Source organism: Nuphar pumila, chromosome 5 (assembly GCF_984573655.1).
Source record: "Nuphar pumila chromosome 5, dmNupPumi1.hap1.1, whole genome shotgun sequence".
Classification (NCBI taxonomy): domain Eukaryota; kingdom Viridiplantae; phylum Streptophyta; class Magnoliopsida; order Nymphaeales; family Nymphaeaceae; genus Nuphar; species Nuphar pumila.
Window position 1 is genome coordinate 48,678,250 of NC_143253.1, and position 21,703 is coordinate 48,699,952.

The window sequence follows — 21,703 nt, forward strand, 5'->3', positions numbered from 1 at the left end:
TTTATTAAAACTCAATTTTCTTGTAATATTTTACATTTCCAATGTGATGGTGGGGGGAAATACTCCTCTAGGGAATTTATCAATTACCTCCAAGATAGTGGAATAAATCGTAGAGTATCTTGCCCGCATACATCTCAACAAAATGAAGTTGCAGAACGGAAACACCGCCACATTGTGGAGAGTTCTATGAGCATGATGCACGGAAGTCGTGTTCCCATAGGATTATGGACAGAGGCTTTTCATTATGCTGTTTACATCATTAATTGTCTGCCCATGAAGATTTTAGAAAATAAATCACCTTATTTCACTTTATTTGGGAAGCATCCTAATTATGATGAACTAAAATTTTTTGGCTGTATGTGTTATGTTCATATTGACTCTTCTCTGCGAAATAAGTTTCAGGCTAAGGCATCAAAGTGCAGATTTGTTGGATATGCAAATCACCATAAAGGGTACAAATGTTATGATCCTGACAACAGGCGAATCAAGATATCTAAAAATGTAGTTTTTGATGAAAATGATTTTGGAGATGGAGAATGTGTTTATGCCAAAACCAATATGAACGCTTTTTTCTATGATCCATGGCTTAGTGCAGAGCTTTTTCCTGAAACAAGCAATGCGTGCTCTTCCTCCTGTGCTTTAGGGATATCCTGTCAAGATGGAAACAACAGAATAAAAGAACTTGAAGTAGACAATCCTCCAGACATTGATAAGTTTTTTGGGCAAGTTTATAGGAGAAGAGAAAGGTCCCTTTTGACCCCAAATAATATTGAAGAAGGAGCTCTTACGTCTTATCCACCCAATGACACCGCTACTTCTCCAATTCCGAATACCGTAGCATTCCCGATCAGACGATCAGAAAGAGCCCGACATCTTATTGAAAGGTGGGTTAGTTATGAGAATTTCACCATGGATTTTCAATTATTTTTGTCTCAGATTGAAAAAGAGACCGAGCCTAGACATTTTCATCAAGCTATTAACTCCAAGAAATGGATTCAGGCCATGAATGAAGAGATGGAAGCTTTATACCAATGTCAAACATGGACATTTGTCCCTCGACCTTCAGGTAAGAATGTTGTTGGGTCGCGATGGGTTTACAAGATCAAATACAAACCGGATGGGAGTGTTGAGCGATACAAAGCTCGTCTCGTAGCAAAAGGATTCACCCAAGAATTTGGACAGGATTATGATGAAACCTTTAGTCTAGTCGTGAAAATGGGCACAATTCACATTGTTCTTTTATTAGCTGTAGATTATGGTTGGAGAATAAGCCAGCTAGATGTGAAGAATGTTTTTCTTCATGGGGATTTGAAGGAAGAAGTATACATGGAACAATCGCCAAGGTACGCAGAAGGAGATTCAAAGGAGTATTTATGCAGATTAAATCGAGCCCTCTATGGCCTGAAACAATCGTCTCGATCTTGGTTTAAGAGTTTCTCCCTTGAAATTCAAAGACATGGTTTTTATCGATCGCAATTTGATCATTCTCTTTTTATTCATCGAAGTAAGGAGTCTACTACCTTCTTATTGATATATGTCGATGATATAATTATTACAGGAAGTAGTGAGAACCATGTTCAAGAGATTAAAAATCTTCTGAGCCAAAGATTCAAAATGAAGGACCTTGGAAATCTTCGGTACTTTCTTGGAGTAGAGGTGGATAATCAAGAAAATAAGCTTACTTTGACCCAACATAAATACACTCTCGATCTGTTAGAAAAGGCTGGAATGAAGGATTGCAAACCTCTTGCTACTTCTAGTGTGCTTAACCAGAAATTAAGTACGCAAGACGAAGACTTGTATCATGATTCCACCAAATATCGGAGTTTAGTGGGAATGCTTCAATATCTCACGTTTACCAGGCCTGATATCACATATTCAGTCAATCAAGTTTCTCAATTCATGCATGAGCCAAGAACGGGACACATGGATGCAGTAAAAAGGATACTGAGATATTTGAAGAGTACTGTTGGCGATGGACTTTTGTACACTAAAAGCAGAACCATAAGTACTGTTCATGACATCATTGCTTATTCAGATGCAGACTGGGCCGAAGATCCTGATGATCGAAAGTCAGTTTCAGGATACGGGGTTTTCATTGGTGCCAATCTTGTTTCCTGGAGTAGTAGAAAACAAAAGGCAATGGCTAGATCTAGCACATAAGCCGAATACAGGGCGATGGCTGTTGCTACGTCAGAAGTAACATGAACTAGACATTTGTTAACAAAATTAAAGAAACCGATTGCTAGTTGCTTTCTCCTTTCTGACAACCAAAGTGCTATTAAAATATCTCTTAATCCTATTCATCACAGCAAGACCAAACACATTGAGATTGATCAGCATTTTATCAGGCAGAAGATTGAGGAAAAAGAGATTGAGCCCCATTATGTTAGAACAAAAGACCAAGTGGCTGATTTGTTCACTAAGGGACTCACAAAGTGTCGTTTTTGGTTCCTAAAGAGCAAGTTGTCCATGATTCAAAATCATGCACAACTTGAGGGGGACTGTTAGTCAGGGCAGATATCATGCATTTGTATTTGTATCTAAGTTTGGATCCAGATCCGGATCCAAACTACTTTTGTGTAACATGTCCAGCCAATATTGGGGCATACTTGTAAATACCCCTAACCTATTAGGGTTACTTGTAAAGTACCTTGTATTAGGTTTTGTTATATAAATTAAAAGGTAGAGATCACGATTTTTCCATAAGGGAAAATCGTGAATAGTTGCAGCCCCATTCTCTTTCTTCTCTACAGTTTCCTGATCGTTGATTCTGGAGAAAACTTTCACTCTCAATAGAAGGGACTTACTGCTATGAAAATTATCCAGAAAGGTATACTGGGAAATGCAAGTTATGTCACATTGATGCTGGGTTTGCATGTCCTACCTCAACATGTAATGGCACTAACACAAACACCAGATGTGATGACACTTTATGAACATAATCAATAGTCAATACTATGCCCTTAGCCTCGTCTATGCCTTTTTTTTCTTTTTGTCTTGATCCTTTATTTTGTAGTTTGTTTTTTATTTTAAAATTTTATGATTGATTATGTGCATTTATGTTTAAACATGAATCTATTTGTTATTTAAATGTTAATCCTTAATGAATTGGAATTTTTGTTCAAGAATTTGCACTTTTAAGATGATATTCATTTTTTATGACTTTGGATTGTGAATTTTGAATTTATGTTATCACACACATCATATATGTATTGTATCCAGTGACAATATCTATGTCACCAAGAATGCAAGAGCCAAAAAATCCTGGTTACAGGGCTCTTTTGTGCATGGGCGAAAATGAATGCCCTGTGGAAAAGGGGACACAGGGCCTGCAAATTAAATGTCCATCCCCCATTTTCATATGGAAATAGGGTCCCTGCACTCCCCCCCCCCCCCCCCCCCCCTAGGAAACAACTTCCCCACAGGGCTGTGTGCAAAAAATACTTCATGTTCACTGCTTGGAATAGAAAGACAGCTTAATAAGCCAAATTTCATGCCATCTTCGTTTACTGAATCACTTGTACTATCCAGGAAGTTGCGAGCATTTCTTTCAGTGCTGTTACATCAAAATGAGGAGGGGAAATTTGAGACTGTTTGCACAGATGCACGTGAGAGAGTTAGTGCCATTATCTCAATCTTCCAAAGCATCAAACTTTCTGGCGATATAGTAGATTTAACTAAATCAAAGGTGGGTTATCATCTGATGAGGAGGATTATAATTGAGATTTATCAGAGAGGGCAAAATAATAGATGCCTTTCCAAATAAATGAAAGTTATTTCTTGTTCTACATGTCACCCAATTTTCTTTCGTTATTTCTTATTTACTTTTTGATGGCTCTGTTTGAATATTTGCAGAACTCACACATTATATGTGATCTGGGGCTTATCATTATCAATTATTTATACAGTAACCAGTTGGATACAGAGTTTACTCATTCCATTTCTCTACCACCAATACTTTATGGCCCAGTTGATAAGAGTAAGATTGATGACAATATGGTAAGCTCACTTTATGTCACGGATTGCTCCAACTCATAGTTTATTGATAAATCTGTTTCATGTGATAACAAGTTGGAAATAACTCATACTTCTTTGTATTTATGCATAATCACCAGATCTAATGATCATGGAGGTGTTATTTTTAATACCTTCACGTGCAACTCCACTTGTATACTGATCATAACTAAATATCTTGTATTTCTGTTTGTTTTATATGACACCAAGAACTTTTTTATGGTCTGTAGTTGTTAAGACCCACTATGAATTTTCAGATAACATCATAACAGTGATCTGTCTGATCAGGCCCTGCCTGAATGAGCCCATATATGACAAAACCCTTGAAGATGGTGTTATTTTTAATACCTTCACATGCAACTCCACTTGTATACTGATCATAACTAAATATCTTGTATTTCTGTTTGTTTTATATGACACCAAGAACTTTTTTATGGTCTGTAGTTGTTAAGACCCACTATGAATTTTCAGATAACATCATAACAGTGATCTGTCTGATCAGGCCCTGCCTGAATGAGCCCATATATGACAAAACCCTTGAAGATGTGTGACTGACCAGTCATAAATAACCAATCATAAAGATAACATATGAGAACTTTGGATGGAAAATGTGATCCCTTCTTATTTAGAATACAAAATCATAAGACTTGCTACTTTGAGCATTCAACTGAATGTAACGACCCCAGCTCATCCCTGTTGAAAAGTGATTTTTTTTAAACAATTGCGGGATCCCTACCCAGAGATCCGGGGCCTTACAGACATAACACAATCTAAACCACAAGGGATCTTACACTAACCCAACAATCAACTAATTTACTTTATTCATCAATAATTAAAATTTAAGAACATAATCAAATAAATGTCAATAACAATGAAGCCACACTGTCCAAAAGAAAATATCATAAAGTAGTCACGCAACCTCGTAAGCTCCATATAGCAGATGTCCTCATCACTGAGCTTCAGGTCCTGTGAAAAACATAAGGGCACAGAGTCAGAATTAAAGATTGCATACGAATTCCTCTAATAATTCAAATAAATAAGAAAAGCATAAATCAAATCCATGCAATAGTTTTAGAGGAAACATAACTACAATAATCTCACAACTCAATAGTTATTCAGGTATTCAAGATTACAATAGCTAACAAGGAAATAAACAAATACAATTGCATGAACTAATGCAAAACAATAAATAAACGTGACATTAATGTACATGCATGAATAACTTAAGTTATTATTAGAGTTTTCTTTTGTATACATGTCCTTATTAAATGAACATAATTTTAGTTTCACTTTTCATTGAAACCCGCAGATACTCAAAACGGACACAACAATTCTCGAAATTGAAAATAAGTTCTCAGTTGTAGCTTAACACAATTTGTATTTTAAACTGGGTTTCACTTAGCCCTGGACCGATATCAGGAAACATTAAAATTCAACATCTAATATCGGGATAATACGGAAATCAACATCCACTGATTCCATTTTCTTGGTGTACCAATAACAAGAGCTATGTCAATACACTACCCCTAAGCAAAAGTGGCGAAAACTCCCTAAAATCATGATCGGGAGGTGAACCACCATATCGGGTTTAGAGGCGTAATCACACATGGAGTTTTAGTATCCTCACGGTTTTCCAAATTTATCATCCAGGATTCCCACATTGTGGAAGGGGCATTTAGGAAGAAACATTAATTATATTGTTTTGTCTCTTTTATCTTTTTATCAAAAGAAAGATTATTCGTTTTGCAAATCAACATGCAAAACACAACACGGGACCTTAGCTCGTTACAATATTTAACAATATAATTAATTTAAAAAACCAATAAATTTTATATGAATTTTTGTAAAATATTCAACGAAACTTAAAACAACACCTGCTCGTGGCCCACATGGCCTACAATGGTTCACATTCAGGCCACGGATGCATCTGGATGCATCTCATGCCAAAACCACAGTGAACATGTGATCACACAATTATCCAAACATGTCCACATAACACATTCATTCACACACAAGACATTTTATATCTTTGGCCTTTTGTAATTTTATATATTTTGAGGGCTTTGTTGTGCTTTTTAGATTTTTGTAATTCCTTTGGATCTAGGTATGTTATTATCCTCACTGAGGATTATGATTCGTCTTCAGTTTATTTTAAATTTTCATTGATGGTATACAATGCAATGCAAATTTGTCAAAATAGATTTTTGTATGTGCAGCCCACCCCAAAACAATGGAAGAACAAACTTTTTTTTTTAGTATGAAACAAATGGCCATGACACCCAAGCTGATGCGTTAAACATCTGTGAATTTCATACCTCCTAAAACCCTTAGGACCACCCATTGATGTGTCCTTCGTGATATGTGCTTTTGTCTGGTAGGCTGGTAGCTGAAAAATGAATGTACAACATTGGCACTTCATCAATTTATTTTGTATCTTCATCTGAGTCATTGAATTGCTTTTCTTCTGTTTCTCACTTCTATCTCTTTACATTTAGACCAATGGCGAGTATTCACTTTCATGGTTAGCTCGTGATGATCTAGTTGTTCATTTTCAGTCATTGAGCTTGCAAAACCGGGCAGGGGTACTTTCTTAAATCCTTTCATATGTTTTTTTTCTTCACACAACTATTTACGCTATGTCTACTGCAGGTGTTTAGCAGTGTCTTATGTAATAACTTTCAGGTTGAATCTGGAATCAAGGATAAGAAGAACTTAAAGCCTAGAGACAAGGATGAGACAGAATTGCCCCTTAAGAAGATGATGAAAATGCTAAAGTCAAACAAATCCAAGAAAAAGAATGTGGTCACAGCCACTGCATCGGATAATGTAAAAAGTCAAGAAGATGACCTAGATATTTTGAGTATGGTGAAGGAAATTGAATCAGAAAATCTTGCTGGAGACAAAAGCTTGGAAGTAGGGGAACTTGCACCTGATACCACATCTTTGGAGAGGGAAGAAATGATTAATAGTAACAACAATGGGAATGTGCCACTGTCTCCAAGCAAGGAGACATATGGGTGTGATTCTAATCATAAAAGAAAAGTTTCTGATCCTGATGACTTGACTGGACCTGGCTCTTCAAAACCCAAAAAAAAACATAAAAAAGACTTAGGGGTTGATTTGCAAGTTACTAGTGATTTAACATCAGAACCATTCGGTATGAACCATGGCTCTAATCAATTAGAAGGTGAATTATCTATTGACAAAGTGAGAGTTGAACCAACTAATAACACAGATTTGATGGAACCAGTCTTGGAAACTAGGAAAAAGGTACCATCAAGGGGTAAAAGAAAAAGTTCAAGTCACACTTTGAAGGATGATACATATATTGGTGGAGAGACCAAGCACGAAAAAAAAGAGGTAAGCTTTCTGCAAAAGAAGGTCTGTATGCAGGTAGTCATATATTGTTCAAAGCCTTATTGTGTGGTTTTGCAGTTGTAGCGCAAATTGATTCTGTATATGCCTTCGCAGGATTCATCCTTGAATGATGAGAAGCTTTGTAATGCTAGAGAATATGTAAGATCTACCAAAAAGTGTAAAGAAAAAAGAATTGCAGGGTTGGAGAAGGTGAGATTTCCTGTGTTCATACTTACAAGAATGCAAGTGTTTTAGTGATTTTCAGCGATGTCTTGCATTTATTTTTGAAAATTGTTTTGTCAATATTCCATTTAAATTATTTTTGAGTTCTTGACCTGTTAATTTAATATTAAAATAGGTCATAAATCTGATATTTCTTTGGGCTTTTTTTTACCTTCATGACTCCATGTTCAAATTTCAAACATTATCTTGTGTTGCTTTCTTTTTCTATTATGGGTCTTATATGTTGTAGTTGACGTGGACTGTTTATATTCTGAGGCAGATCACTGATATGGACATGTAGGTGTGGGAGTGAGGGGAAACTTGCTGTTAGATTTTATGTAGTTATTGTAGGTAATGTGATGTGAAGCACATGCACTCAATGTTTTATTAGTGATTTTTTGTTGTCATCACACGGCAACAACTTTCATAATCTCGTATTTTACCCTGTGCATGTATGTACTTTAATATGTTTCTCTAGGTGTTTTCCTACTACTCGTATCTGACTACTTTGTGTCTGCTTGAGCCATAATTTTCTTGACCATATATCACTGGATGATTCTTGCTCACCACCTGACCACTCATGTCACAGCTTGCTTTAGATCATGTATGCTTCAAGTCAAAGTCAGATCCCTTGTTCTCAAACAGTTTTCTCTCTATTGCGGTTGTAAATGTGGGCTGAGGGTTTTGGCCGCAAAAAGGTCTGGCCTACCAATTGGCCAATAAAAGTCAACCTATTTGCTGTTGTTTTTGGGGCAATACAGGCTAACTGGGTGCCTTTTTAGCCTAATTATTGAAGCTTATTGGCCAATTCACTGATCTTGTGATTAGGATGGGGTCCAGTGCCTGCAGTCCTCACGTTTAAGGTTTGTGGCAGGCCTTTCTTTACCTGATTTTGATACCTATAGTGTAGGTAAATTTGTTTGGGCAGTTGAATCCAGCCATTTGCAACCTTAGTCATTCTCTTGAATGTGAGGTGTTTCAAAAAGCCCATCTTTTTTTGCTATTGATGGTTAGAGCCTGGAACCAGGTTGTGTGGCCTGTTCGTTGCGGTGATCTATCCCAGTCTAGTTTGGTGCAGCTTGACAGGCCACTAGAGCTGCCCAACACTGATGATGTCTATTGGCCATCAGTTTTCAGTCAACACTGATCTACAGGGGCAACTCTCTCTCTGTTTTATGTGCCCTTTAATCACTCTTAAGAAATTGAGCCTTGCATAGTCAAATCCTTAACCATAAAATCTCCTTCCACCATCCAACAAAGCTGTTGACCTGGCCAACAGAACTCCTCCAACCATTGGAGCTGGACAATCTATATTCTCATCCTATGTCACATGGACATGCCACCACTTAGGTGGCGAATCTCTTGTCGAAACAACATGACACAGATTCAGACACTGGACATGTTGTGATTCGTGTTTTACACGGTCACCATCGTGGCCAGCATGCAGACACTGCACGACATATAGACATGGTGTCTGACACGTTCGACACGGTGTCCGACACACCCAACATGATAAAAATATGTTTATAAATATATTCCCTAATTTTCTGGGAATCCTGTAACTTCTCTTTGTTGTGTATGTATAAAATGGTTCACATCCTATTTTAAGACACTGTTTGGTTTGTCACAGGTATTACAAGTTGTATAGACTTTTCTTCCTTATCAAGAGTAGTTGACTTGTGAGACATTAGACCCACTCTTGAATGTTACAATACATTCATAATTCTCCTTAAGTATATTTTTACTATGCAAAATGAAAAATTCTTAGAAAATTAAGAATGCCTTTATCTAGGTAATTTTTTCCTGAATTCATACCATCCATGTACCTTCTGCATCTGCTTCTCAACTTCATCTGTTGCAACTTAGGCCTTACAACAGATTATTAAATGCGAAAAACCATCTCTAACCTGTTGAGAAAATCATTCAGAAGGAGAGAATGTTTTGATTTATAGTTTCAGATTACTTCTGAGTGTAATGTTGCTTGAGTCACTAATGCAAGGAAATGCTTGATCCTCATTGTTTCCTTTATTTATTTATTTTTTATCAGTGTTAAGCATTGCTAGTCATTCTCTCTTTTATTTATTTGTTTGTTTTTTTAGCTCCTTGATTTGGTAGCTCCTATGCTGGAAGGTTATTTAAGGTTTAATTCATGATTTGCAAGTGATTTGCCAATTTAATTTATTAACCCATAAATATTCTTGTCGATTCATTTTCTCACAAATTCAATTACAAGCTGTGAACAGATTCTTCATTCTTCTTTTCTGCAGTGTTCTTTGAAAATGGCTGATAAAAGTGATTTGGAGTTGATTGGATGCAGAATAAAGGTTTGGTGGCCAATGGATAAACGGCAAGTTTAATTTCTGATTGACAAAATTTTAACTATACAGAGTTTTAACTTTGATGTATTTTTTCGTGTACCATCTTGGGTGCAACTAGCACCATTGCACTAACATAAGTTCTGGCTGGCTTCTCTTAATTTTAACATCTGCATCTGTAAAACATGTAGAAACTTCAGTTACAACCTATATGCTTTTTTCAACATGTATAGAAGAACTATACGAGTTTAAGCCATTGTATTTTGTTGCTGAAGAACTTTACATTCTGAAAGTGAATTTCATTGTGCAATTACTGAAAATAATTTGAGGAAAATTTCCATTCAATAGTGGTTAAGTATAATCTGTGCTGGCATCAATCTCAGAAATATGACACAGAGCAAGGCGTAAAGGCTTCCTTGAAAGCCTTGAAAGGCTGCTAAGCATTTTGTACATGTTAAAATTTCTTGCAGCATTGTATATGTAAAACCAATTTTCTGGAAAAATATGCCCCTCTTGGAAGATGGGTTTATATCTTCATTTTTTCTTTCTCCATTCAAAACTCCTAGACCTTTTCTACTTTTGACAAAAGAACTTCTAGCTATGTCACATGGGTGCGGGTGCGACACGGGTACAGAGCAATTTCAAAAAATTTGGACACGGGGACACGGCTATATATATATATATAAGACTCGGTCAAAGTTGTGCCCATTAGGGGACATGGCTATATATATATATAACAATAATAAGACTCGGCTATATATATATATATATATATATATCAAATTTTTTAGTTTTTTGCCTTAAAAAATGGATAAAAATACTCGGTCAAAGTTGACCGAGTCCAAAATGTGGACAGACTCGGCCCCGGTGCATTGACTGAGTCCGACACTTGGTTGACCGTGTCTGCCCCGTGTCCAAAACCGCACTCGTGTCCGTACCCGTGTCGGGGCGTGTCGACGCGGGTGCGTCGACCCCCTAGCCGAGTCCGTGTGACATAGACTTCTAGATATTTTGAAAATGACATTCATAGAAACTGAATTAGCGAGGATGGTGTTGCATGACCTAGTGTCCTAATCTCTTTGATTGCTTATAAACTAGATCCGATTGTAACATTTTTGTTGATTTACATATGCAACACTTACTGCCTTCTTTCGAGCTTAATGTCACAGGGGTTTGACTTTAATTATTTGACCAGTGTACCTATAGGGAAAAGTACTGTACAGGTTGCATGTAGTAAATATGGAGCTCTCAATCAACGAGAACAGAATAAAACAGTTGGTGAAATTGTCTTTGCTAATAAAATAGTTGATGATGTTTGTCTCTTCTGCATAGGCCACAACCAGACAATGCTCTAATAAAATTAGATAAATACGTATGTGACATGGACACAGGATGCCTTATATATATATATATATATATATATATATATATATATATATATATATATATATATATATATATATATATATATATATATATATATATATATATATATATATATAGTAATGCTCCGGTGCTCCGGGAGTACCTACTCCCACAGACTAGAAATCAGCTTGTAAGTTGTAGGTTGTATCTTTTCAATCAAACCTTATGGATGTACTCAACATAGTTTATTTGATAGGAATCATGCTTTGGATCATATTTTTTGAACATAAAAATAAGAATTTTTAAGTCATGAAATTTTGATACATTGTGAGCCATTGATTTTTAAAGGCCTTAAAAAACATACATGTATGCTATAATCACATGATCCAAAACTTGTTTTTTACTAAATAATGCTTATAGATCATATCTATAGGGTCTTATCAACAAAAAAAAATATTTTTTTTGAAAATCTAAGACATCAATTAAGTGGGAGTAGGTACTCCGGAATCACCCTATCATTACCAATATATATATATATATATATATATATATATATATATGCTTAAAGCAATAATGCATGATTACCATGCAGATTCTTGAACAGTTCTAAATCATTATGATCATAAGCAATACTAGAAAATCTGAGTTGAAAATTGATATGTAATGTAATCAAGGACAAATTTTAAAAGAAAAATTACACAAGTACAAAATGAACAATCAAGATCATTGAAAAAACTAGATAAAGTTAGGGACATGGTGTTGACCGTATCCATATGGGTTTGACTGTCCGTGAACTGTCATGGTGTCTGCAGTTCATATTGTGTCAATATGAGACACATGCCAAGTGAAGTGTCTGAGTGAAGATAAATACATGTGATTGGACTAGGTTGGGTATTGATATTCATTGAGCCCATTGAAGTGTAACCACAGCAGACAGGTCAGCCCATGGTGGACCATTTCTTGCATTATGGTCCAAATTTCATCCTAATTTAATTGCTTCATATGGTCAAATGGAAGTTGTTTATTTTTAAAACATTCTTATGCAGATTGAATACAGAGACCTAAAAGTTGAACACACTTCTCATTAGTTATTGTCTTAGCAACTGTATTTTTCTATTTTAACTCTAAGCTTCTTTATTTGTTCGTGATGGATTTGCTTGTGCATGTTCAGGTTCTATGAAGGTGTTGTGCAATCTTTTGATGTTAAAAAGAAGAAACATTTGGTAATCTACATATCTGATTTTTTTTTCCTTTGAATAAAACTTACTTCATCCTCAGCTAATGTTTAAGTATGACCATTTTGTTTCACAGATATTATATGATGATGGTGATGTTGAAACACTTAAGTTAGGAAAGGAGAAATGGGAGATGATTGATGATGATCATATGCCAAAGGTCCTTTTCTCTTCCATTCAGACTTGGTAAACTAAATTTTGATTCTCTTCCTCGAGAAATAAAACTTTCTCGAGGTTCTATTGTTTCCATAACTCCTAATGAATATTTTCCTTTTCCAGTGGTCACAGCTGCCAAGTGCATCCACCCCTCAGGGGAAGTAAGTTATTATTTTGCTCAAAGTAACTGTGTGATTCTAGATTTTATAATTCAACCATGTATGTGGAACTTTTCTACTATGAAGTTCTTTCTATTTACGTGGTCACTTCATTGATGTTTCAGGTCATCAGGAAACAGAACAGTTAAGAAAGGTTGTGGTGTCTCTGGAAAAAGAAAGAGCACAGTAAAAAAGTAATCAATTTCCTCACGTTATAATTACATGCTTGTCATTTTTGTTTTGCATCCTTTATTAAAATGTGGCTGCTTTTTAAGAGTCAGAAAGGAAAACAGTCCCAATTCAGCTGTGAAGTTTTCACGTAAATCATCCAAGAATAAGACAGGTTCTCTGGCTCATGAAGCTGAGATTGAAGATGCATCCGGACATTCCGACTGTCATGAGCAGGTTGGTTCTGACACCATTAATGAAGGTGAGTGACTTCTGGTCTTTAGTTTTCAGCTATTATATTTTCCCTTTTTTTGTTTACCTTTTCCACCTGATAGAAGCAGTTGCAGATGCCATCTTTTATAGGGAAAAACCCCTATCTTTAATCAAGAAGATAACCACCCAACCCAAAAAGGAAAACCAAGGAGAAAAAAAGAGCAATATTTTTTTAAAGCACAATTATACTTGTTCACAGTACACAAAATACATTCTCAACACATGTATACTGATGGAGACCCTTTCTACACACTTCTACTACACTTGTTATGATTTTTGTTCTTCTTTGTATGGACCTCAACATTAAGCACGAATTTACCTAATAAATTAAGATTAATGACACATTAAGAACATACATGACAGTTTATAACCACAACACAATAACCACTAAACCCATGCATCACCCTGGAAATACTGTTAAAATGTAAAACTGTACATATATGTATATATAATAATATTATATTATATATATATATATATAAATACATTTTTCATTTCTTTCTTTTCTGTAATTTTTTTCCTTTATTTTTATTTTTTGTCTTTATGTCATCTAGTTCAGTTTGAACTAGAATGACTGTTGCTAGTCAAGTCCTGTCCAGACTTGACTAGCAATAGAGCTGTTGGACTGTGCCCAACAGCTCTATTGAGTCCTCTTTCAACTGTGTATATAAAGGGGTGCAGCCCCTCTTGTATTTTACTCCAATGCTTCTTAAGCAATTGGTTTTTCATATCAATAAAGAATACATTTTTATTTTTATTTTGTTTTCAGTTATACCCTTTTTAAGGGTTATGCTTTAGTGTCATTTTTGACACTTGCTCTTGTTAATCTAAGCTCGTGTTTCGAAGATCCCCATTTCATTTCATGGTATCAGAGCCGCGGAAGTACTAAATCTTGAGGAAAAGCTGCCTCGGTTTCCGTGCCCGTTTGCAAAAGTGTTCGCCACTTGAAGAGAAGTATTTTATCACTTCATTGGAGAAGATTTCACATCTTGTTGTATTGTTTTTTTTTTTTCTTTCTTTTTCATTTTCCTTCTTGTTTCTCTTTTATCCCTATTCTTTCTCTCCTTGTAATCGATGGATGACAATGATAAAGTCACCATCATGCCTATGAAACTAAGCGATACGAACTATGTAACATGGGCTTCAATCATGAAGCACCATATATGGGGAAAAGGCTTATGGGGGATTGTGGATGGTTCCGATTCGGAACCTAAGCTATCTCTTACTAAAAGGGAGGGAGATAAAGAGGTCCCTCTATCGGAAGAAGAGAAAATCAAGGCTATTGCCTCATACGAGAAGAAATGGAAAGAATGGAGAATATCTCATGCGAAGATAATGTCATGGCTTATCAATAGCGTTGACATTAAAAAATGCTCAAGTCTTGCCAAATTTGATCATGCCGATAAGGCATGGGAATACCTTAAGAATATGTATTCCCTTAAAGATATTGCACACGTGTGCAACCTCCAAGAAAAAGTTCGAATGATGACACAAGGAGACAAAACTATTCGTGAATATTACAATGGGTTGTCCGAACTTTGGGAAGAACTTTCCCTTTTAGAACCAAAGTGGCATTGTGCCGAAGACATCGAGCTTCGTCAGAAACAACTCGATGCTGAACATTTTTACCAGTTTATCACTGGATTAAGGCCGGATTTGAAACCACTAAATCGGCCCTACTTCACCGGGGAAAAAATCCTTCTATTGTTGAAACTATTGAAGAGTTAACAATGGAAGAAAATCGTCTCCGGAAAGGTTCTTTAAAAATTGAAGATGATTCCGTTTTAGCCGTGTCTAGACCAGGGAATCATGTTCGATCATATAGGCCTCCTCACTTTAACCGACAAAATGGTGACTATGATAAGAAGAAAGTTATTTGTCATCACTGTCATGAACCGGGACACTACAGGCCACAATGTCCCAAACTTAAGGAGTTGAGAGAAAAAAGAGCTGCAATTGCTGGATCGGAGCCTAAAGATCAGGATGCACCAGTTTCCCTGGCCCAACTAATGGAGATTCTTCAGCCTCTCATCAAAGATGCATCTTCCTCATCTAAAGCTTCAACCGGCGCAGCAGCCTCATCTTTTTCAGATCTAGGTAAAATTTTTTGGCTTCTTGACTCTGGTGCATCTTTTCATATGACCCCAAATAATCAAAGTCTATCCAAATGTGTTAAAAATAAAACAAGTGTGTCAAAGGTCTTTACTGCTGATGAGACTTCTCTTGAAATAGAAGGAATAGGAAATTTTGAAAAAAATTATAAAACAAAAATTTTTTTTATTCCAGAAATTAGACATGTTCCCAAATTAAATTTAAATCTTTTATCTGTATCTCAAATTTCTGATTATGGGTGTAATATTTCTTTTTCTTCTCATGGTTGTTGGGTACAGGATCGCCAGTCAGGCAAGCTGATTGGGGAAGGCCATAGAGAAGGAGGACTTTATTACATGGATTTTTTGGAAATGCCGAAGAAAGCTTTTTGTTATAATATTAAAAAAATAGAGTTGGAACTGTGGCATAAGAGACTTCGTCACCCACATATAGCCAAAATCCAACATTTTCCAAATCTAGGGAAATTTTGTAACTCTGAATCATTTGATTGTAAAGATTGTATTCTCGGCAAAATGAAAAGATTACCATTTCAGAACAGAACCTTTTTCTCTTCAAGACCACTTGAATTAATACACTCGGATGTTTGGGGTCCTGCACCAGTAATTTCTAAAGGAGGATTTGTTTACTATGTTATTTTTGTCGATGATTTCTCCCGACATACGTGGATGTACTTTCTCAAACATAAGTCTGAAGTATTTTCATACTTTCAAACTTTTCATAATATGGTTAAAAACAAGTTTCAAAATGATATTACTATTTTTCGCACAGATTCAGGGGGAGAGTTTTTATCCACAGATTTTCAAAATTATCTTAAATTGCATGGCATCACACATCAAAGATCTTGTCCTTATACACCTCAACAAAATGGACTGGCAGAACGAAAACATCGCCATATTATAGAAACCACTAGGACTTTATTAATAGCAAATCAAGTCCCGAAAGACTTTTGGGCAGAAGTTGCCTTAACTGCCACCTATCTCATTAATATGATGCCATCTTCTTCGTTACAAAATATCACTCCCATTGAAAAACTTATGAACATTTCTCCAGACTACTCTAAACTAAGAATATTTGGGTGCAAATGTTTCATATTTACTGACAAAAATGATAAACTTTCCCCTCGTGCGATTCCCTGTGCCTTTTTAGGATATGCTGAAAACCAGAAAGGTTATAGATGTTTTGACTTCAAAAATAATAAACTATATGTGTCTAGAAATGTTTCCTTTTTTGAAAAGGAGAGCTTCTTTGATTTTAGAAAATTAAAAGACGTCACTGAGTACTCCTTTTTGCTAGATCTAACATCAACATCAGATGAATATGACCTTGACTGCAACTTTGATGATGATCAAAGAATTATTGATCTTAATGTTGAAAATGAAGAAGTTCATAGAGATACTAGTATTCAATATTTCAGGCGACAAGAGTCTAATCCTCCATGTGCACTTGAGAAATATTCTAACATTCCAACTAGACAATCAACCCGAATCTCGAGGCCTACAGGAAAGTTTGCATCATACGAGTCTTTCTCACCCACATATAGGGCAGTTATTGCATTAATTCACTCATATGAAGAACCATCCACATATTTTCAAGCAAAAAATGATATCAAATGGATAGAAGCCATGAAAGCTGAATTAGATGCACTTGAAAAGGCTTCTACATGGAATATTCAAGATCTTCCTCCAGGGAAGAAAACTATAGGATGTCGATGGGTTTATAAAATTAAAACCAAGAGTGATGGTACTCTTGAAAGATATAAAGCCCGTTTAGTAGCCAAAGGTTATGCCTAAGAATATGGGATTGATTATGAAGAAACCTTTGCTCCGGTGGCTCGTATGACTACTGTTCGAACCTTAATTGCCTTAGCTTCTATCAAAAAATGGTCTATTTTTCAAATGGATGTCAAAAATGCTTTTTTAAATGGAAAGCTAGTTGAAGAAGTATATATGGAACCCCCTCCTGGTCTAAGTATTCCTAAGGGTAAAGTCTTTCGCTTAGAAAAAGTTCTTTATGGACTTAAACAAGCACCAAAAGCTTGGTATGATAGGTTTAGTCGTGTTATGATTGATATTGGTTTTCAATTCTGTTTAACTAACACTGCTTTGTTTATTAAGAATTCTGATGCAGGGATCATTGTGCTTCTTCTCTATGTGGATGATATGATCATCACCGGAAGCGATAAACAGAGAGTTGAAACAATCAAAACACTTCTTAAATCTCATTTTGAAATGACTGATTTGGGCTTGTTGAGATATTTTTTAGGCATTGAAGTTGCTTATTCTCCTAGAGGATATTTATTATCTCAGACTAAATTTGCTTTTGATATTGTTTTCAGGTCTGGTATTACTGATGATAAGAAAGTCGACACTCCAGAAGTTGTTAATGTTAAAATGAAGATTGATGATGGAGAACATCTTGCAGACCCTACTCCTTACAGACAGCTTGTCGGGGCACTTTCCTATCTATCCATTAACAGACCAGATATAGCACATGCTGTTCATACAGCAAGTCAATTTCAACATGCTCCTACTTCTGTTCATATGTGAGCAGTTATGCGTATTATCAGATGCATCAAGTCCTCTCTTTCACGAGGACTTTTCTTATCTTCCTCCTCTTCTCTTGATTTAATTGCATATACTGATGCTGATTGGGGAGGTGATCCCAATAACAGACACTCAACCACTGGCTTTTGTGTCTTTTTAGGGGAATCATTAATCTCGTGGAGGTGTAAAAAGCAGCAGAAGGTATCTCTCTCATCCACCGAAGCTGAATACAGAGCCATGGCAACCACGACCATGGAAGTAGTTTGGCTCCGACGACTGCTTGCTGACATGGGAGTTGAAGCAACAAAGGCTTCACAAATGTGTTGTGACAACAAAAGTGCGATCTACATTGCCAGTAACAGAACATTCCACGAATGCACCAAACACATCGAAATGGATTGTCATTACGTCAGAGAGGAATATCTACACGGGATAATTGATCTGCCATATGTCACTTCAGAATATCAGTTAGCAGACTTCTTTACAAAGCCTCTTGCTGCTCCCCGATTTCACTTTCTCTTAGACAAACTTTCGCTCATTGTACCGTAAGTTTGAGGGGGAGTGTTAAAATGTAAAACTGTACATATATGTATATATAATAATATTATATTATATATATATATATATAAATACATTTTTCATTTCTTTCTTTTCTGTAATTTTTTTCCTTTATTTTTATTTTTTGTCTTTATGTCATCTAGTTCAGTTTGAACTAGAATGACTGTTGCTAGTCAAGTCCTGTCCAGACTTGACTAGCAATAGAGTTGTTGGACTGACACAGTCCAACAGCTCTAAATAGAGCTGTTGGACTGTGCCCAACAGCTCTATTGAGTCCTCTTTCAGCTGTGTATATAAAGGGGTGCAGCCCCTCTTTATTTTAGTCCAATGCTTCTTAAGCAATTGGTTTTTCATATCAATAAAGAATACATTTTTATTTTTATTTTGTTTCCAGTTATACCCTTTTTAAGGGTTATGCTTTAGTGTCATTTTTGACACTTGCTCTTGTTAATCTAAGCTCGTGTTTCGAAGATCCCCATTTCATTTCAATACTTACTACATGCATGTCATAATTCTCCTAACCATTACATTGACTCCACATATACCACTGCTTGACCCACTATGTGCGTTCCTAGCTTATATCTTTAGCTTATTTTTCCATGTTTATACTACCTATACAATATTTTGCAAATCCCAAGATTGCACTTCAAATCTTTGCACATGGCACTTTTGCCGAAATGCCCAAAACATTCAATTACATGACCACTTTGACAAGAACCCAAGCGCACACTAATATTCAACGTCTCTCTCTCTCTCTCTCTCTCTCTCTTATGCACCCAGATACACATGCTTAGATCATCTGGTGTTCTTGTGTCATTAAGTGAAACCGGTGGCACTTTTCTTTCCTTTGGAGTAACTTTGTTATGCATTATTGCAAAAATGATGTTTGTTCCCAACTTTTCTCTCAGATGGTGTAGAAGAGAAGCAGGGTTCTCCTGAAGAAACTGTACCAGAGGCAGAGAACAGTTGTGATGATCCAAAAGTAACAAATAAAGACAGCATTCTTGATGAAGATTCTGACGACAAGCAGGAGTGCTGCAGTGACCCAAAGGACAAATCATGAGAGCCTCTGTGAAGAAAAAAGCCGATCCTTGTACCTCTCAAAGCTTTGGCAATTGCAACGATGAGCTTCTCGTAATAAAAGTTTTTAAAGACCATTGATCATTATTTCATATTGTAGAAAATTTTGCCTAAAATTAACATGGCCTTGCTTTTCTAGATGCAGAGTGCTTGAAAGTTGAAACTGTTGAAACCGTGAGCAAGTAAAGCAGTCTGGCGAGGGCACTGCGATTCTGCGAGCAAAGTTTGGTGTCACCAAGTTGATAGAATTTGGATTTATTTAATTTATGAGCACTAATTTGTATGGATGTGCTCACATGTACAAGTAAATGTAAATTATAATTGTATTAGAGGATTTTCACATGGTTAGTCTCTCATGTATCAGGCAATTATTGTACCCGACCAGACATTTAATCTTTCCATCTTAACACCATTAATAAACCTTTTTATTGTTTTCATAAGCAACTGATACCCAGCAAATAGGATCGATGCTCTTATTCTCTCCCAGGTATCGGAGTCTGGTCCATCTTTAAACCAGGCCTCCCCACTTTCTCCTGTGCAGTCGAGTTCCATAGTGCCAGCCTTCTATGGTTTAGCTTCAGAGCTATGGGTATGTTTGCATCACACATAAAAATAGGTGCATTACACAGAAACATGTCGGTGGCTGTGCCATTTCCACGGGCTTCACTGTGCAACGCAAACATGGAAGCTGCTTTCCCGTCAGAAAGAAGCGCCCAATTTCAATGTCCATTCCCCGCTTTCCGTGCACTCATTTACTGTTTGGAGGGGATGGATACTGGACAGGTTGCAGCTCCTGTCTCAAACTTGGGACCAGAATCAAGGAAAGTGTCGGAACGTTTCCCAACTTCTCTTAGTATTTTTTTATGATGAGCCCTTGCCGAATCTAGGAAAACCCTGGGTGGGACCCCACGACCACCCTACCTTACGTGGCCCACCTCTGAAAGCTATGGACACACCCGTGTGCCAGTGGGGTTTGATCCGGTGCCTTCATCCCGGCACCTTACAACCACCCCACTAGCCCTTGGCTAGCCCTGCAGTGGTCCCAACTTCTCTCAGTATTGTGGACCCTATTCTGCCAACGTTGGGCTGCACTAGTTGGTCCAGGTTGGACCGGTGGTAGTATTGACTCAACTAGGTTTTTTGGAGAATCAACCACTTGACCGGCTCATCTTGCACTGGACCAAAGTTTACCTGGCCTGAACCACCTCTCAGAGTCTGTCACGCGTGAGCTTGGTATTGTTTCTGAGCCGGTTCTTTGTTTCACCCATGTCCATAGGATCAAGTTGCTATCCTAGTTCATTAATGTACTCGTAGTCCTGCTGAAACCCATTCAGAAACTTACCCCTACATTCCTCCTAGGTTTGAGGTCATTTCCATCGGTTGTGCTAATGATGGCTATACATTTTATTTACAGAAAATATTTTTTTAATGAACATAGGCTGCTTACTCTTCTATCAATGCTTCAGAAACATCTTTGCTCTCACCAATTAAACCCATCCCTAAAATTGCTTGAAAAAGAAAACCTCAAAGGAAGAAAGTTGAAATGCTCAATGTGGATTCTAATGAAGCTTTGACATTGGTTTTTGTTGTGCTTAATTGCATATTTCATTTTCTCCTTTGAAGGCAACCTTGTCATTTTCAGCCAGGTATAGGTGTTTTCAACTTTAATATATTCTCTTTTCCTTCTCTTAAAAAAAAAAGAGAAAAGAAAAAGAAAAGAAAAAGAAAAAGGAAACTGATAATAGTGGAGTTGCAATTGGTGGCTTGCACTCTTCTTGGTGCTGTATTATTGGATTTGGATTTCTGAAAATGATTTTGCCTTGATTGACGTTTAATCTTGTTCGATCCATCCTCGACTCAAGAGAAACAATTACTTTAGTTGGTCTACACATCTAATGGGCAGTAGAATCCTTTAACTGCTGCTTTATAAACTAAGGGATGGGACTGATTTGCCTAATGTATGTTATCTTATGTCTAAAATGGTTAACCACAACATACTTTAGGTATACACGAGAGAGAGAGAGAGAGAGAGAGAGAGAGAGAGAGAGAGAGAGAGAGAGATGCCACTAGTGAATAGAATGTAAAATGGGTTTCTGAACAATGACTGTTGGAGGTTTCCAACTTTGTCAAATGTGTATTTTCAA

The 21,703-nt window shown here is 36.5% G+C and overlaps 1 protein-coding gene across 2 annotated transcripts in view; it reads left to right on the top strand.

Moving 5' to 3' along the window:
* Window positions 1-19,999, top strand: part of LOC149837536 (sister chromatid cohesion protein PDS5 homolog A-like) — a 106,887-nt gene extending 86,888 nt beyond the window's left edge. Inside the window, exons 21-33 of one of the 2 annotated variants that reach the window (XM_090006104.1) lie at window positions 3,535-3,691; window positions 3,859-4,002; window positions 6,513-6,599; window positions 6,700-7,377; window positions 7,489-7,584; window positions 9,864-9,943; window positions 12,448-12,499; window positions 12,588-12,671; window positions 12,791-12,828; window positions 12,951-13,019; window positions 13,101-13,255; window positions 19,388-19,613; window positions 19,699-19,999. In XM_090006104.1, the coding sequence (XP_089862230.1) occupies window positions 3,535-3,691; window positions 3,859-4,002; window positions 6,513-6,599; window positions 6,700-7,377; window positions 7,489-7,584; window positions 9,864-9,943; window positions 12,448-12,499; window positions 12,588-12,671; window positions 12,791-12,828; window positions 12,951-13,019; window positions 13,101-13,255; window positions 19,388-19,542 (1,795 nt within the window). In that variant the 3' untranslated portion in view covers window positions 19,543-19,613; window positions 19,699-19,999. The remainder of the gene's footprint in view (window positions 1-3,534; window positions 3,692-3,858; window positions 4,003-6,512; window positions 6,600-6,699; window positions 7,378-7,488; window positions 7,585-9,863; window positions 9,944-12,447; window positions 12,500-12,587; window positions 12,672-12,790; window positions 12,829-12,950; window positions 13,020-13,100; window positions 13,256-19,387; window positions 19,614-19,698) is intronic. The other variant, XM_090006105.1, reaches the window with a different exon arrangement.
* The last annotated feature ends 1,704 nt before the right edge of the window (window positions 20,000-21,703 follow it).